This window comes from Procambarus clarkii, chromosome 43, assembly GCF_040958095.1.
Source record: "Procambarus clarkii isolate CNS0578487 chromosome 43, FALCON_Pclarkii_2.0, whole genome shotgun sequence".
NCBI classification, from domain to species: domain Eukaryota; kingdom Metazoa; phylum Arthropoda; class Malacostraca; order Decapoda; family Cambaridae; genus Procambarus; species Procambarus clarkii.
Window position 1 is genome coordinate 10,798,715 of NC_091192.1, and position 17,333 is coordinate 10,816,047.

A 17,333-nucleotide genomic window follows, 5' to 3' on the forward strand; every position below is an offset into this window, starting at 1 on the left:
CATACGGGGGCCTTGCTGCTCATTCTCGTGTTGTTCCCGGGCCTTTTCGGGGCTGTGGCACATTGGGTTGGCGTTTGCTGCCAGTTGTCTCGCTTCTGTGGGGGGTGCGTGGTGTCCGCCTCCCGGTTCCGTCTCTTTGACCTTCCTCTGTGGGTAGTTAGCTCCGGGGACCCGACGGGGCTCCTCCCAGAAAACCATCGTTGAATGCAACGAAACACCATTTTCTGGGTGAAACCCGGAAGCTCCCCGGCAACCCTCCCTCCCTCCGGTCGGCGGTTTTTCGCGTGTTTTGACATCCAGCCTCAGAACTGATGGGTGGATAGCCGGCGTGGGAGGTCTGGGGCTCCCCCTTCCCCCTCCCGGGGAGGGGGTGGGAGCTGCGTAGACAGCGGCGCGGTGACGTGTGACGTCATACTAGTTTGCTTGTTTTCTGTTGAGGAGTTCTGTCCTCTAGTTCAGCTTTAGGTAGCAATTATCACCAGAATAGGGGTTTTTTTTGGAACGCTTACCTTTCTGGATGCTTGACCTGGTCGATGGCAGACATAGAATGCTTCCAACCACACGGGGGTTTCCAGAGGCCATTGCTCCCCTTGCCTCTCTGAGGGGGCCAGGTTCTGGCCGTGGTCCCCGGTAGGCCCTAGAACTCCATACACATGACTGATGCCAAAGTCTGACATTAGCATATCAGCCTGGTAAAGCTCCGGGGAACCTCCGGGTCTCACCCAGAAAATGGGTTTCATTACATTCAACGCTGGTTTTTTAGGTCTGCTGCATATCCTAAAGTCATAGATTTAACTTATAAAAACAAAATATGTTGAGAAATATCAAAATCAGAGTAAGTTTTTTTGTAGATTCTTTATTTGTAGACTTATGGGAAAGACCAGGGAGTTGGTAAAGCCATAGTGAGAGACATGAGGGATTATGTGATAAATTGTATGTTCTTCAACCTGGGCTTTTAGCAGTGCTGGTAATGAAGAACTATATATTCACACTTTTGACTTTATATCACTTGATTCACTGTTGTTTTTAGTCATTGTTCTTACCAGACATCATAGTGATGGTTATAATTGTTCACTAGGGTCTCTCTCCATGTTCTCACCCTGTGTATTTTGACTGAATTAAGCAAATTAGTCACAGAATTCTCCAGCTTTTTCTTGTCTACTGAATAAACAGAGTTATATTAATAACAAGAAAGCACCCGTGTCTTGGCAACCTGGCTTCTCTTTAGAAATGCAGTTAGGGGCAGTGGGCTTGGTACCTTCTTCCAAGTTGCTTTTCAAACTTCTTTCGTAAACAGTGTTTTGGTGTCATGACACAGCACTCTGATGATTGACAAAATTTTGCATGGTGCAGCATGCCCAGTTTCTGTCCAGAATTTTGGGCTATTCTCATATCTACTACTCTTTCATGTTTGGGTGTCCACCCATGTTTGATCTCTCATTTAGGAAAATTGCTCATGAAGCAGTCATTGTGCTCAGAGCTTCTTGTGTTAGTGTCGGCCCCTACGGTGTTAGTTCATTTTTTTTTGTTTATTTTTTTTTTTTAGGGCGTTCCACATCATATCACATCGACCCTGTGCATTTAATTCGTGGGATAGGAATGGCACAGCTCAAGGTTTCTACTTGAATGCTTCAGGTTTGAGTGCTTTGCCTCCAGGTTTGTCAGCCAAGTGCCTGGATTTCTGTCCTTCTCAAGCTGTAGATTGACTTATGGTCTTCTCTTGTTTTGATACTAGTTTGAGGCTGGTGGTTCTATTTCTTCCTTGTTCTTTATGGGCATACAGGATTTTGACCTACCGTTGCCAGGGAATATGATCCATTCCAGACTCTTATGCTGATTTTAGTCTGTAGTTTAAGGCTTGATCTATTCCTGTCTTTGTGAGGATGTGAGGTATCAGAGATCTAAACCAAGCATCTTCACAAGTGCTCTCATTGACAGTACAAAATTGCCTTGCAATTCTTGTCTTGTAGTGCCATCTAACTTTTCACACAACAACCTCTTTATCACTTACATTATGGTCATCTTTTTGTTGTTCAAGGAAATTAGGCTTACACTACTGTCAATAGGTTTGTATAGGTCAGTGCTCCTGGAGCCATTTCATAAGGTTTTTGTTTTTCTTTCATCAGTGAGATTTTGGGCCTTTTTTTCTGAACTTGAAAGTCTTTCTTTCTTATGGAGAAACTATTGTGACCTGTTCTTCGTTTTTGAATAGGAGACTAATTTGTTTCAGCAGGGTGCATTCTTAGTTTGTTTTCCTGGATTCATATCTAGCTGCCCTCCAGCATGTGTAATCAGACTGACTGACTGACTGTTAATCCCTTGTCTTAAGTGTCTCAGTTGCTTTGAGCGATGAAGCTTAATTAGCCCAGTGATTATTCCAGGTCACAAGGTTTGATTGTTTGCCATCCATAAGGTATTCTTTGCAGCAGTGTCTTGCTCAGAGATCCCAGCAAGAAGAATCCAGTGGTCCATTACATTTTTGAATAGTATATACCAAAAGTTCCCAGCCCTCACTTCCAGCATATGGTGTTAGGTATACTCATTATGTCGTGAACTACATCTCAGGCGGTGGTGGTTCTGGTGCCTTCGTTCCTTGGCCTCCTTCTATTCCTTGCAAACATTCTTCACTCTACTTTGGCATCATGGGTAATTACCATCCTCGTTTTTAGTTTTTTAGTTTCTATGGCTTTGGGGTATTTGTTTCTAATGCTTACTTTAGGGACCAATCATATGCCGATGCAAAAAAATATGGTTTTGAGTTAATGTTAGAGCACTTCTCCAAGCATAATAATATGATTGCTCTTGGTACTGCCAAGTACAATATCTTCTATTTTAAATTGTCATCCACACTCCCGTGGAAATAAACATTTCCTAGAGCCCAGGTGAATGAAATCTCCTATTTTCTCGTGCTAATAGATTTTGTTTAATTTAGGATGAATGAAATGTGGTCTGGATTTGAGAGCCTGGACAAACATTGGTGCTGCTACCTGTTGGTGAATAAAAAGATGGAAGCCTCAATTGACAGTCAATGTGGTGCCAAGTGAGGATTTGGCAGGGCTTTGAAAGTTTATTTGGATAAGATTAACTTTGCATGGCATTGCTCAAAAGCAAATGTTGAACTTGTATAAAGTTAGTAATAAGGCAGTAAGATTACAGGGTGATCAAATATTTTGAAGAAAGAGATTCATGAAGTACTGTTGAAGTGGAGTGAAAAAGGCAAGTATGTAAATGAAAAATATAATTTATGTTATTGAACATTCTCTACTCTCTTGGTTTTCAATGAACTAAAATATTGCTACTTACTGATACTTACAGGTAACTCCTGTCCCGCCAGACTTTGTAACCCAGGCCCGGGATTCTACTCCCAGGGATTATGCATTAAAAAATTCTGGCTTTTCAACTACCATCGGTCAAATTGCTAGCCAAAATCTTCAGGTATGTTACTGATGAAACTGTTACACTTTTTTTGGTCGTATGTAGAAAAGTGTTTATTGCATGTTTTTCTCTTTTCCTAACGGTGCATTTTCTCACTACATGACATTATTTAGTAACCCTGTATGTATACGTCATGGTTTATTTTATTTTTATTTAAATTATTTTTCCTGAGACCTCTGTTCAGTATGAGTGCCTCTTTTTCTGATTTCAAACTTGAAGCGCTCATTTGTGTGGAGAGCCCCTTGAACCTCCCAGAGCTATACCAGGCTGATGTGTATATATTAGACTGTGGCAACAGTCAGTTGATAGAGTTCTTAGCCTACTGAGGTCCACGAGCCAGTACCTGGCCCCCTTGGAGAGGCACAAGGAGCAATGGCCTGTAGACACCCCCCATGTAGTTGGAAGCAGTCTATGTCTGCCATCTACCAGGTCAGGCACACAGAAAGGTAGGAATCCCAAAACAAATTACAGCTGGTTAAAAATTGCAAACCGAAAGCCGAATGAGCAGGCAGAACTCCCCAATCAGAAAACAAGCATGACTTCACCACAGCTGCCGTGCCGCTATCTGCACAGCTCCACTCTCCAAGTAGTAGTAGTAGTGTGGTGTGTGAGCCAGGTGTAATTTCAGAAGTACTGTACTGCCCTTGCAGTTTGGTGTTACCTTCAACAAACTGTTAGGGGACCACCTAATAGGGGCCTGACAGCTGAGTGGACAGCGCTTTGAATTCGTAATCCTAAGGTTCCCGGTTCGATCCTCAATGGAGGCAGAAACAGATGGGCTGCGTTTCATTTCACCCTGATGTTCATGTTCACCTTGCAGTAAATAGTAACCTGGGAGTTAGACAGCTGCTACGGGCTGCTTCCTGGGGATATGTAACAAAAAGGAGGCCTAGTCGAGGACCAGGTCATGGGGACGCTAAGCCCTGAAATCATCTCAAGATAACTACCTCCGCAGGGTTCTTTTGCTGCTTGGTGAAAACCCCAGATGACCCCACCCTTGGGGTCAGCTGGGGGGTTTTCCTACCCCCGTTTGGCCTAGGGTAGACAACAATATCGTCGCTGGCTGGGGCACATGGTACTATGCAGCTGTTTTATAATATGCATAGCGGCCGGTTCTGTTTCTCCTGCTCCTGGAGACGTTGTGCTTTTGCGGGGTGTTTCTTTTCTTTTGTTTAGCCTGGTGGGATCTGCTTGGTGTGGCTGTAGGACCACTTGTATTATTGTGGTGGCCCTTCACTAGGTCCCAGTGATTGCACATGTCACAGGGGTGTTTGCTTCCCTTAAGCAGTCAACCTAAGGGCCCTGGAAACCCCCACTGGGGCTCATTGGTCTGATGGCTGCATCCTCCGAGTCCCATCTCTCTTCATGCGAGTTTGAAGGTTGCTCTGTCTCCTTGTCTCGGGGAGAGACACATCGCTTTTGCCTCCTCCATGCTGCCTGTTGGGCCAATGACACCTTTGACCCGGAGTCCTGCAAGTGGTGTTCCTTGCTTGTACTCCAGTTCACCCAATCCACTGCTATTAATGTTCGGGTGCAGGCAGCTTCCGCATTGCCTGCGAAGTTTAGGTTGCTGTAACTCGCTAGGCTGGTTGCCTTTCTGGATGCCCCATGACTGCATCGCTTGAGCTACAGGGACCCGGACAAGGGGGCATTAGTCGCCTCGACTTTGGTTTCGTCCATGCCCCCTTGTCTTTTCCCTGCTGTAGTTCATCCTGCTCACTTTCACCCCCCCCCCCCCTTTCTGCTCCAGACTCCCAAACGTCTGAGGGTTTCTGAGTCGGGGCAGGGCTTTCTTGGTGGTGACACTCGGGCTGCTGCAGGGAATGCCCCTTCTGGATCGGTGGCAGAGGCATTAGTGCATGTTCCTCCTGCCAGGGCTTTCGGCTCATGCCAGCGGACCCACTACTTCTCTGATTTTCTGGTGGACTCTACCTTTTCTCCAGAGGCAGAGGGTTTGGAAGACAGCTCTGCCCCCGTGTCCTGACGTGGAGGATCCCGGGGCTGGGGAGGATTTGACTTGGGGGGGCTTGGGCCCTGTTTGACCCTGCTTGAGTGTTGGTACCCTCAGCGTGGGGCTTCTTGTTACAGGGGGAGGGGTTTTCCTATCCCCCACTCCCTGTATGAGTTTGATATGGGATTGGCTCCTCCCCGGGTTTGGTTCCAGTTTCCCTTGCGCTCCTTGGTTCCCTCCTTCCGAAGGTTTTCGGCTTCCCGAATCCCACCTCGGGAGGTGTGGGAGGCCCTTGCGGCTTACCTCCTACAAGGCCCGGATTACACCTCGATAATGGATCCTTCTTTTTGAGTTTGGCTGCTCTTTTCCTTACTGGGTGGGTTATGAGGTGCCAGAGTCTTCCTGACTGGCAGACTGCCCTTTCTTTTCGTTGGGGGCGTTACATGCGTTCTGTCGAACCCGCATGTTTGATTGGCGGGAGTTGACTATGGTCGTTCAGGTTTACTGGGGTGGAGGGGGGTGAAATTGGAGCACTCCAATGCAGCTTCACGTGCAGGTTATCTCCCTTTTGGTGTCTCTGTTCTCTGAGGATTTGTGTGCCCGTGGGTATTTAGCTTCGGTCTTGCACTTCTTTTCCCTGAGCGTCGGTCAGGCTCTCATAAGGGGCATCGGCCCTTTCACAGTTTGCCCTGTTGACGGGGGCGATTGGGGGGAGGCTTGCGCTGTTTGCTTTTGCCTTGTCCCATGATTCGTGGGCGTTTCGGGTCTTTCCTCTGGCCCTGCGGTAGCGTTGGGTTGCTCCTCCTTCAGGTGGTTCGGAGCTGGCAGGGCAGGCCTCTTCCCCTGCGCTCTGTCGGGTCATCCTGGAGTGGGTACGCTTGGGTGTGGTCGAAACGACGGCATCCCTCAGGTGGGTTTCCCGCCTGTTTCCAGTTCCAAAACACGGGACTGTGCGGATCTGCAGTTCATTCTGGACTTGTCCCTTGGGTCTTTTGCCCCTCCTTTCGGATGACGACTCTGTCCCAAGTCCGACTGCATTTGGAGCGGGGCTCTTGGATGGTGTCCCTGGACCTCCGGGATGCATATTGGCATGTCCCAATTCCTCTGGGGTTCAGAGACTGGCTCGGTTTTGTCATGGGGTGGCAAGGTTTCCGGTTTCATTGCCTTCCATTCAGTTTGAATCTGGCACCTCGCATTTTTACATGCCTTACCCGAGTTGTAGTGACCCGTTTGCGTCTGTTAGGGGTTCGGGTTCTGGCTTACCTTGAAGACTGGCTGGTCTGGGCTTCCAACCAGTCTGCGTGTCTGCTTGCCAGGGATTTGGTTCTTTTCCAGCTCGTCAGGTTTGGGTTCTTGGTGAATTGGAGGAAGTCCCATCTGGTTCCCTCTCAGGTTCGGACTTGACTGGATCTTGTGTGGGACTCTCGGACCGCTTTCTTGTCTCTCCCTCCAGCGGCGTTGTTGCAGCTGCAGTCCCGTCTTCGGCTGTTTTCGGGGGGCACACGGGTCACTCGTCGGTTGTTCAAGCAGCTGTACTGGAGTCTGATCTTTGCTGTGCTGGTCTACCCAACAGGTTGGATCTGGCTTGGACAGTTGTTCTGGTTCCTTCGGGATTGTCTTTCCGCTCTTTCCGCTGCTCTTCCGATTGCTAGGTTCAGACTCTGGGGGCCTTGTGTCGGCTGCTGCGTCGCTGGCTTCGTCTTCAGGTTCTTTGGGGTTCAGTGCTCTAGCGCCTACCCGAACCCTTACTCGGTGTGCTCACGGATGCATTGTCTCTCAGCTGAAGTTTTGTGACCAGTGCTCACCAGTCTGGCCAGAGGCAGTTGAGTCCATCCTTCCATCGGCCTCACAGCATGGTGCGGGAGTTCACGGCGATGTGGTTTTTGCTCGGAGGGTTTATGTCACTCGTGGAAAGAGAAACTGGCTCCATTCAGTCTGTTTCCCAGTGGTTCGATGTGGTCTTTGGCTCTTTGAGGCTAGTCGCTTTGGGTGACTCGTCTGCTGAGTTCTTGAGGGTTGGCTCTCCTGGCACTTACTTCATATTCAGGGGGTTTCCAACATCCTGGCGGACAGCCTGTCCTGGTTCATTCCCCTGTCCACAGAATGAACGGTTGACACCGACTCGTTCCGTTGGCTCAACTGGATGTTCGGGTGCCTGGAGGTGCACCAAATCATGTCGGCTTGGTCAAGGCATCTTCCAATATATGCATCGCCCTTCCTCGACTACGCGGCCGTCGGGGTCGATGCCTTTCGACTGGACTGGTCGAGGTAGGGTTACCTGTACCTCTTCCCCCCTGGTTTGGTTGTTGCTCAAGGTCCTGGCTCGCTTTGAGACCTACCAGGGAAAAGTTGTCCTCTTGGTGGCCGGCCCAGCCTTGGTTTCAAGCGCTGCTTGCTCCTGTGTTCGAATCCAAGGGTCTTCCCGCGGCTCTGCCTCTTTCGGCAGAATCGGTCCAGTCCGGTACGTGGCTGGTTCGATTTTCTACTCCGATCTTCAAGTCTGGTCTTTTTGACGCGAGTTTATCACCACTTGCATGGCAATGGGGTGGCTCCGTTGTTGGTGTCTCACCTGTGAGTTTCATCTCGGCAGCAGTATGATGTTTCCTGGCAGTCCTTTCGGCACTACTTAACTCTTCATAGGTTGTCATCAATTTCTGATCGGGTTGTTTTGTCCTTTCTCTCTTGGTTGTTTCAGTACTTGTCATCTTAGGCCAAATACTGTTGCATTGTATTGTGAGACGCTGGTGGAGCCACTCCAGCTTGCATTCGGGGTAGATGTTACTTCTGCTCTGTTTCGCAAGCTGTCTTGTGTGTTGTTTCACCTCCGGCCTGCTCATGCACCACCTGAGCCTTCCTGGTTGTTGGACCGGGTGCTCTCTTTTTCTCTCTCCTCTTGTGTTGGCCCCTTCGGTTCTGGACTGTTTTTCTAAGGCTCTTTTCTTGCTGGCATTGGCCTCTATGGGTTAGGTTGGAGATCTTCCTCCTCCGGCGCAGGGGTTTCTGCTTTTTCGGTCGTGTGGTCATTTTGTTCATTTGCAGCCATCTCCTTCTTTTCTGGCAAAGATTGAGCCTGCTGCTTTCCAGAGGGGTCCTTGGGTTGTTAATGCTTGGTTGGTTCAGCTGTGGGTGCATCATGTTTTGTGTCCAGCTGTGGCTCTTCGCCGTTACTTGCACACCACGGCCTCCGTGGCCAGGGACACACTTTGGTTTGATACGAGTTTCCCTTCTTCCCTGTTCCAGGGCACGGGTCACCCAAGTTGTCCGCAGGATTATTAGGTCCAGGCAGCCTGCTGTCTATTCCCGTGCCCACGTCGTTCGTAAGTACACGGCTTTGGCTGCCATTTTTGAGCTGACATTCAGGTATGTGGTTTTTGGAGGTCGAACAGGTTCCTGACCGCACGGTGCCTTGTTAATATTCCTGGCCCATCTCTGGCTTGTGTAGCCTTGGGTTGCAGATTGCAGCCAGTTGTCTCGAATTTTGAGTTGAGAAGCGAGTGGCGGCTGCTTTCATGTTAGTCCCTTCTTTTACTTTATCTTTGGTTAGGTAGCTCTGGGGAGCCAAATGGGCTCTCCACAGAAAACCAGTTTTGGATGTAATGAAACAACATTTTCCGGGTGAAACCCGGAGGCTTCTCGGCAACCCTTCCTCCCTCCCTCCCTCTGGTTGGAGGTATTCGCGTTTATGATATTCAGCCTCTGAACTGGGATTTGGTGGCTGGCATGGGAGGTCTGGGGTTTCCCCTTCCCTGAAGAGCAGCGCGGCGGCTGTGGTGACGTCATGCATGTTTGCTTGTTTTTTGATTGGGGAGTTTGACTGGGTTAGGCACCCAGAAAGGTAGGCGACCCAAAACAAACACCACGTGGTTTAAAATGCTACCCGTAAACCATACTATCAAGCAGAACTCCCCAATCCGAAAACAGGCAAACAAGCATGACGTCACAACTGCCGCCGTGCCACTGTCTGCGCAGCTTCCCCCCTCCCCGGGAGAAAGGATGTGGAGCCCCAGACCCCCACACTAGCCCTCCAACCCCAGTTCAGAGGCTGAATATTAAAATATGTGAATACTTCCGACCAGAGGGAGGGAGGGTTGCCGAGGAGCCTCTGGGACTTGCCCAGAAAATGGTGTTTCATTACATTCAACACTGGTTTTCTGTGGAGAGCCCCTCCGGCTCCCTGGAGCTACCTAACCACGGGAAAAGTTACAGAGGGACTTACCCAGGAAACGGCCACCACTCGTGCCTCCGCTCAAAATTTGAGACAACTGGCTGCACCCTGTGACCCAAAGCAAGACACGCCCGACTAGGGCCAGGAATATTAACACTATCACGTGCGCCATGTGAGCACCGCAGACTCTGACGTCATGGGGCTAATGGTGCGGGCGAACGTGCGGCGATGCCTAAATGTGTATACTCGTTTCAGTTTTCTCACCTTAATTCTTGTGCTACGTTGTTCGTTTTGGTATCATTGTGTTCGCAATTAAATTCCCTGCAGGTGTATATGCATATATTGTCCAAAAGCCTGGCGAGACTCCCCACAGCAAAGCCTAAAGTTGGAAAAGTTACCCGTGAGCGCACAAAATCAGTAAATCGCACCTACTGCAGTAATATGATGTAATGTCTATAAGGGAGCCATAATTTGTAATGCTTTGCCCTAAAATCAAAATCTTGTCTATAAATGTCTTCTCTCATCTTTTATTTCTCTACATCATTGTTGGCATTTTGTGTGCCCCTCTTCAACAAGTAATATATAGCCAGAGGATTGGCCTAGAGTTTGAGGTGGTTTTAATGCTATACCTGTATATTTTTTGTTTTAACCTAAAAGGGGTTACACCTCTGGTGCAATTGTAGGAACCCATAGCCTCGGAGACAAAAATAAAGAGTACTCAAAGAAGACCTAGTGGATCCTCACTGAACACTGATATTTTCTTCTCTTACCACCCTTATTCTTTTTGTATGTGCCAGGGAGCCAGGGGAGCCGGTCGGCTGAGCGGACAGCACGCTGGGCTTGTGATCCTGTGGTCCCAGGTTCGATCCCGGGCGCTAGCGAGAAACAATGGGCAGCATTTCTTTCTCCCTATGCCCCTGTTACCTAGCAGTAAAATAGGTACCTGGGAGTTAGTCAGAAGTCACGGGCTGCTTCCTGGGGGTGGAGGCCTGGTCGAGGACCGGGCCACGGGGACACTAAAGCCCCGAAATCATCTCAAGATAGATCTCAAGATGTGTATATATATATCTCACTTTATTTTATTTAAAATTCTATTACACAAACAGGGTTACAACTGTATATTTGTATTTTCTTAAATTTTGAATTGTTAATGACATGGTTTCAACTTGACAATAGGTGCATCATACAATGTGGCAGGAGACTCTGACAGGTGTATCAAGACGAGAGATGATAGTTCTTGCAGCACGCTCTCTTGCTGGCCTCTACAAATCAAGACTTCCGCATTCTCTTTAATAGTGGTCTCATATTTATTTGGTGCCAAGAAACTAAAGGAATCAAAAGAACTCTCTAATGATAACAGAATATTGCCTTAAATATTTTATTAAACAGAATAGTAAATTTCACTTTGGTGTTTTATAGATAGTTTAAATATTACCATGTTGTGTTTGAGGGAAGTTTGTCTTGATAGTGCATTCAAATTTAAAATACCATTAACTTTTTATATTTTGTAGGAAGTCTTGAATGCTTATTTTGATATACAATAAAGCGTTTTCATTGTTGATCGTGTTGATAGTTTCTGTATACAGGTATTTTTTCATTGTTATACCTTTAAATAAATTCTAAGTAATTTTGTTTATTTTTAATTACGGTAATTCAAGTTTGCAAATACTGTAGTGTTTTGTCACCTGCTTACCTGGTCAGAATATAGAAGTTGCTTTTTCTTGACATGTTTTACTGTGTTTACATGATACTAAAAAAATGTTGCATCTCGTCCTGGAGGGTGAGTTTATATTTAAATGCATGTTTATTTTACTGTGTTTAAGACATTTGTGCACTTAATGGTGTAATGAGCTATATACAGTACTGTACAGATAGTCATACAGTACTGGCTTTGCACTTTCTCTTGGCAATTAATTAATGCTGTAATGAATGCTTTAATTTTGCTCTAATTTACTAAATGAGTAAAGGCAAATTCAGTATTTGATTACTTAGCATATGAAACAAACATTGAGGCAGCCATTAATGATGCCTTGAATTTTGGCAAAGGTTAATTAATATGAAATTTTCCTGCTTGTATATATAACGATAGAGCAAAACTCTTGGGGTTGATGTTCGACACCCTCCTATCTTGAGTGTGTCTTGTCCATTACAATACCTGTGTACTGAATGCATTTTATCTTATTTAGTCTTGTCCAAAACATACAAGTGGTTGGGCACCATTCTGTCCCCCCTCTCCTTTCCCAAATCCTTTTTCTCATTCCTTCCAAGTGCTATACAGTAGTTGTATTGTCTTTATGCTTTCTCCTGATAATTACCTTACTTGGGGTTCCAGCTCTCCTTAGTGCTCCCTCCAGTAATGTAGCAGATGCTGTTGCTAATGTAATCATACCTGTTGCATCTCCTGGAAGCAAATTCCTTAGATGGATTTTCCACCCAATCATTCGTAACACGATCTACAATCTTTAACGAAATACAGTAGATGGTTAGCTGTCATGCATATCAAATGTACAAAATCAAATATGAATACTTCCTATGGCTTTTTTCCTACTGTCATTGAAATTAGAAGTGGGAAATTCCTCTGACTAGGTTCTGTATTAGTCATACAAAATTAACTGAGCTCTTAATGGAGCCAAGATCTACACCTTGTTGTCAGAACTGCATTGTTCTGCTAAGTCACTCACCTCCTTGTAAAATGTCCTTATTTTCAGGATCAGAAATTGTTGCTTTTTCACTGTTCCTTTCACTTCTATGACCCTTGATAATCCTTGGTGAATCTGACTTCTTTGGCATTGCTTATCTTGTCTTTCTGCTCTTGTATCTGCACCCCAAACAATATTATGAACTCTTGAATATTGTATTTTTATTTTTTATATAATTACTCTTAACTTTCATCTGACTTCAGTGTGCAGGTGACAACACTATTTAATTAAGGATGATGTTTGTGTAGCTCTTGATTTTAATGACAAAGCTTGTAATCTCATTAATTTATTAACTTTATACATGGTTTATGCTATTAAATAGCAGATTCTTATAATTATAAGATATAGATAATTAGAATTTTGTACAAGTTATTTAGATGTTTTGTTAAGAATTACCCGGTATATAAATTTATAGCTGATGAATAAGAAAAAATTCTTGCATGTTAGGACTCATAGACAAACAAAAAATGAATTGACTTTAAAATAATTTTTCACCATTTTATTTAGTTGTACAGTAATGATGCCTTGAGCCTTGCAATATTTCTTTTAATTAGAGAACTGTTACAGTGCAAGCAGATAAGAATGTATGGATTATATACAGACACACACACACACACACATATACACACACACATTATCAGTAACCTGTTTCCCACTTCCATGCATTGGTGATGGGCTGCACATAATAAATGTTTCAAGTATTATTGGTTATTGGCAGTATAACAAAAAAAAAATCAGTGGGTGTCAGCAGTTGTTTAAGTTATTTGTATTGCTAATTCCTCAGTCTTTTAAAGAAATATGATGTAACTGATATATGAAGATAACAGAGAAGACACGTGTATTCTCATATCCAGAGAATACACACACTGTTGAGTAACTTGTGCTTCACTCATCATACAAAATATTAGCTCTTAAAAAGATTAATTTATGTAGATATATATAAATATACTTTTTTTGTATACAGATTTCAATATACTGGATATATTAGGCAGTTAATTATTCATCTTTTCTCTACATACTATTTTTTCTAAGTACAGAAGAATACAGTACTGTTTGTGGATTTTTTCCTTTTTTTTTTTAATATATCCTAAATTTGATCATTACAATTTGTTCATCAATTAGAAGTTGTGTGTGAAGCAGCACTGTTGACACTCCAGTGTTGTTGGCTCACCTGCCAACACTGGCAAGGAAGCCATGATGTTAGCCTCACTATTAGGTTACATGCACCACTAAATATATATCCAGCAAGTAATATGAAATACCAAGTGTAACCCATAATAGGTGTGTATAGTAATTATTTATTTTTTATATGCATTGCCTATGGAAATGTTTATTTGTATTTCCTGTTACAGTACTGTATTCTTTAGTCTAAAAAATGCTATAATTATATTTCACAGGCTCTATTTTTTTAGTTTTAATATATTTCATTGTAAAATAAAGTTTTTTGTCAAATAGAATATTGTTTAAATTGTATTGAAAATACGAAATTCCCTCTTAAAATTCACATTGTACATAACTCTTTTTTTTGTAATTTTGAGTTTTATGTCTTGTCTTTCCTTTACCAACTCTGCCTTGCCCATAAATTAAAATATTAATAATTTCTTTCTGTCTTTAAAGCTCATTGGCACATATATTTTGTAAATGATTCTCATACTGGCTTGGCATCTTTTTCTAATACTGTACTGTAATTAATTCTTCTCCTGGCAACACCTTTGTTCCTCTTCAGTTCTATACACATTTAAACTTATTCACATTTCATTTTTGTAGTGTTTTTCCAAAGTTTTTGTTAAATTTTAATTTTTTGCCTATTATGTTTGATGGATCACAACACTGCTCTGGTGTGGTGATGAGTGTTTTGATACAAGGTGCAAGTTATCAAGGCCAATGTTCAATATTCAAAATGTACATCTTTGTTTTAAATTGATGTTAAAACGTATTAAATTTAAAAATGTTTTTAAATATCTAGTTAAAAACAGGCTTTAGCATATGTATAATTAATAAATAATTAACATAAATATTAAATTACTAACCCATTTTAAGTGACTATAACAATTAGTATAAATTATGAACTAAATACAGTACTGTGCTATATATGTAAAAACAGGTACTGTACTCTTAGAGCAACACTCCAATTGTTAATGGATGTCACATTACACTAAGAATAATTATTTATTTAATAAAGGTACCTATACAGTACAGTACCTATTTACATAATTTAAAAATTAAAATTATTTTAATACAGTAGTGTGAATAAAATGATTAAATAACTATTTTGTTCGTTTTTTATTTTTTTACATACAAATTTTAACAATTATGGGTTTTATTAATCTTTCTAATTTTTTTTACAAGTTCTAGTAAATATTTTATACAGTGCAGTCCTACTATTTGTTTAACAATATTCTCATCTAAACCTTCATAATCAAACTACTATTCTCTGGTATTCTGTATAATTTTCTTTTCTGGGGGAGCCCCTACGGCTCCCCGGAGCAATCCAGGCTGATATGCTAATGTCAGACTTTGGCATTAGTCATGTGTATGGAGTTCTTTGGGTCTACCGGGGACCACGGCCAGAACCTGGCGCCCTCAGAGAGGCAAGGGGAGCAATGGCCTAGAGAAGCCCCCGTGTGGTTGGAAGCATTATATGTCTGCTATCGACCGGGTCAGGCATCCAGAAAGGTAAGCATCCCAAAACAAACCCCTATTCTGGTGAAAATATTGTTACCAAAAGCTGAACAAGTGGATAGAACTCCCTAAACAAAAACGAGCAAGCTAGTGTGACGTCACCCGTTGCCACGGCGCCGTCTGCGCAGCTCCCCCCTCCCTGGGAGGGAGAAGGCGGAGCCCCAGACCTACCATGCCGGCGATCCACACCCCAGTTCTTGAGGCTGATGCTATAGGCAGCAGTTGTGTGCTCTGGCTCCAGACTTTTACAGCGCTGTACCTTGTGTTTGGCGGCTGTTCTCCAGGGGTGCAAGAGCCAGGAGTTACTCTTCAGTACTCAGGCTGCATGTGCCTAGGGTTCCCTTCCCTAGGTGCCCTGTAAGTACTGCCCTTGGAGCTTGGGGTTACCTTCCACATGTTCCTTGGGATCTGCCTCTGTAGGTCCGTTTAACTGCTCGGTTTTCAGCCCCCCTTTGAGTACTTGGGTGTTTTGTCTCCCTAATTTACCTTAGGGTAGAAGGCAGTTTTGCACTGGTAAGGGGTGCAGGGTGCTGTGCAGCTTGTCGTCACCAATCACAGCAGCCGGCTCTGTTCCTTGGGGTATGTTGTCCTCTTACAGGGTTTTGTTTTTCTTTTTCTTTTTGCCTTGGTGGGGGGTTCTGCCCCTTACTTGCCACTGGTGTTTGGTTTCATCCTGATACTTGGTGGTGGCCCCTGCTAGATCCCCGTGAGCGTACACGTTGCTGGGGTTCAGCTGTAGACAGTTTGTTCGGTAGTTCTAGGCCCCGGTTAGCAGTTCCCAGCCTGGGTTTACCTGAGTGCGAGTCCTCTTATAGTAAACACTCAGGACCCTGGGAATCCCCTAGAGAATGCGTGGGTTCGATGGATGCGGCCCTGGAGTCTCCCCTCGCTTCATGCGAGTTTGAAGGTTGTTCAGTTCCCTTGTCTCAGGGCGACCCTTACGGTTTTTGCCTCCGTCACGCTGCCTGTTGGGTCGGTGACACTTTCGACTCCGAGTCCTGCAAGTTTTGTCGCTGGTGACTCAATTTACACAATCTGCGGATGATCTTCGGGTACAGGCTGCACACGCGTTTCATTCTAGGTTTCGTTTGTTGCAATGCGCTCAGTTGGTTGCTCACCCGGATGCCCTGCAGCTGTCCCGTTTTACTTATAGGGACCCGGACTTGGGGGTGGGGGTCGCCTCGACCCTGGTTCAGTCCACACCTCGTCCTTCCCTCTCCTGTTGTTCGTTCTGGTCCCCCTCCCCTGCTTCCAGCCCCGAACCGTCTGAGAGTTTCAGAGTCGGGGCAAGGGTTAGTTGGTCTTGAGACTTGGGTAGCCTCGGGGAATGCCCCTTTCGGTGTGGCGACAGAGGCATTCGAGTCTACTCCCCCGGCCAAAGCCTCTGGGTCTGACCAGTGGGCCTCCTCCTGTCCAGCTTCTACGACTGCGCCGGCCTTGTCTGGTGGGGTCGGTGCTTGGGGGGACGACTCTGCCTCGGGTCCTGCAGAGGAGGATTGCCTAATATACAGAACTTAGAGACAAGAATGTGCAGGACATAATGGATTTTGTCACCCAGAAGTGCCAGGAAGCTGCAGACAGGAGTATCCCCGTCCACAAGGAGAAAAACGAAAAACAACAGAAAAGCCCATGGTTCAACCAGGAAAGCAAGGTAGCAAAGCAACTGAGTAAAAGATGATGGAGAAACTACAGAAATAACAGAACACCGGAGAGCAGGGAGAGATACCAGAGGGCCAGAAATGAGTACCTCAGAGTGAGGAGGGAAGCAGAGAGACAGTTTGAAAATGACATTGCGAGTAAAGCCAAGACCCAACCAAAGCTGCTCCACTGCCACATCAGGAGGAAAACAGCAGTGAAGGAACAAGTGATGGAACTGAGAAAAGGGGAGAACAGATACACAGAGAATGACAAGGAGGTGTGTGAAGAACTCAACAAAAGATTCCAGGAGGTCTTCACAATAGAACAAGGAGAAGCCCCTGCACTAAATGAGGAGGCAAACCAAGGAGGTAACCTTGGAGGAATTTGACCTCACCAGTGATGAGGTCAAAAGTTGTCTGCTGCAGCTGGATGTGACAAAGGCTGTTGGGCCTGACAGAATCTCACCATGGATACTAAAGAAAGGTGCAGAAGCACTAGGTGTGCCACTCTCTATGGTGTATAACAGGTCACTGGAAACAGGAGACTTACCAGAGAGTTGGAAGACAGCTAACGTAGTCTCAATATACAAGACGGGTGACAGGCAAAAGGCACTGAACTACAGGCCAGTTTCCCTAACTTGTAGACCATGCAAGGTGATGGAGAAGATCATGAGGAAAAGGCTCGTAGAGAATCTGGAGGGAAATAACTTTGTAACGCACCACCAACATGGGTTCAGGGATGGTAAATCGTACCTCACAGGTTT

The 17,333-nt window shown here is 45.0% G+C and overlaps 1 protein-coding gene across 2 annotated transcripts in view; it reads left to right on the forward strand.

The window, feature by feature from the left end:
* LOC123755718 (protein PRRC1) overlaps positions 1-14,521 on the forward strand; it is a 99,960-nt gene extending 85,439 nt beyond the window's left edge. For both annotated transcript variants that reach the window (XM_069300040.1, XM_069300041.1), the window contains exons 8-9: positions 3,316-3,435; positions 10,728-14,521. In XM_069300040.1, the coding sequence (XP_069156141.1) occupies positions 3,316-3,435; positions 10,728-10,844 (237 nt within the window). In that variant the 3' untranslated portion in view covers positions 10,845-14,521. The remainder of the gene's footprint in view (positions 1-3,315; positions 3,436-10,727) is intronic.
* Positions 14,522-17,333: the final 2,812 nt, after the last annotated feature.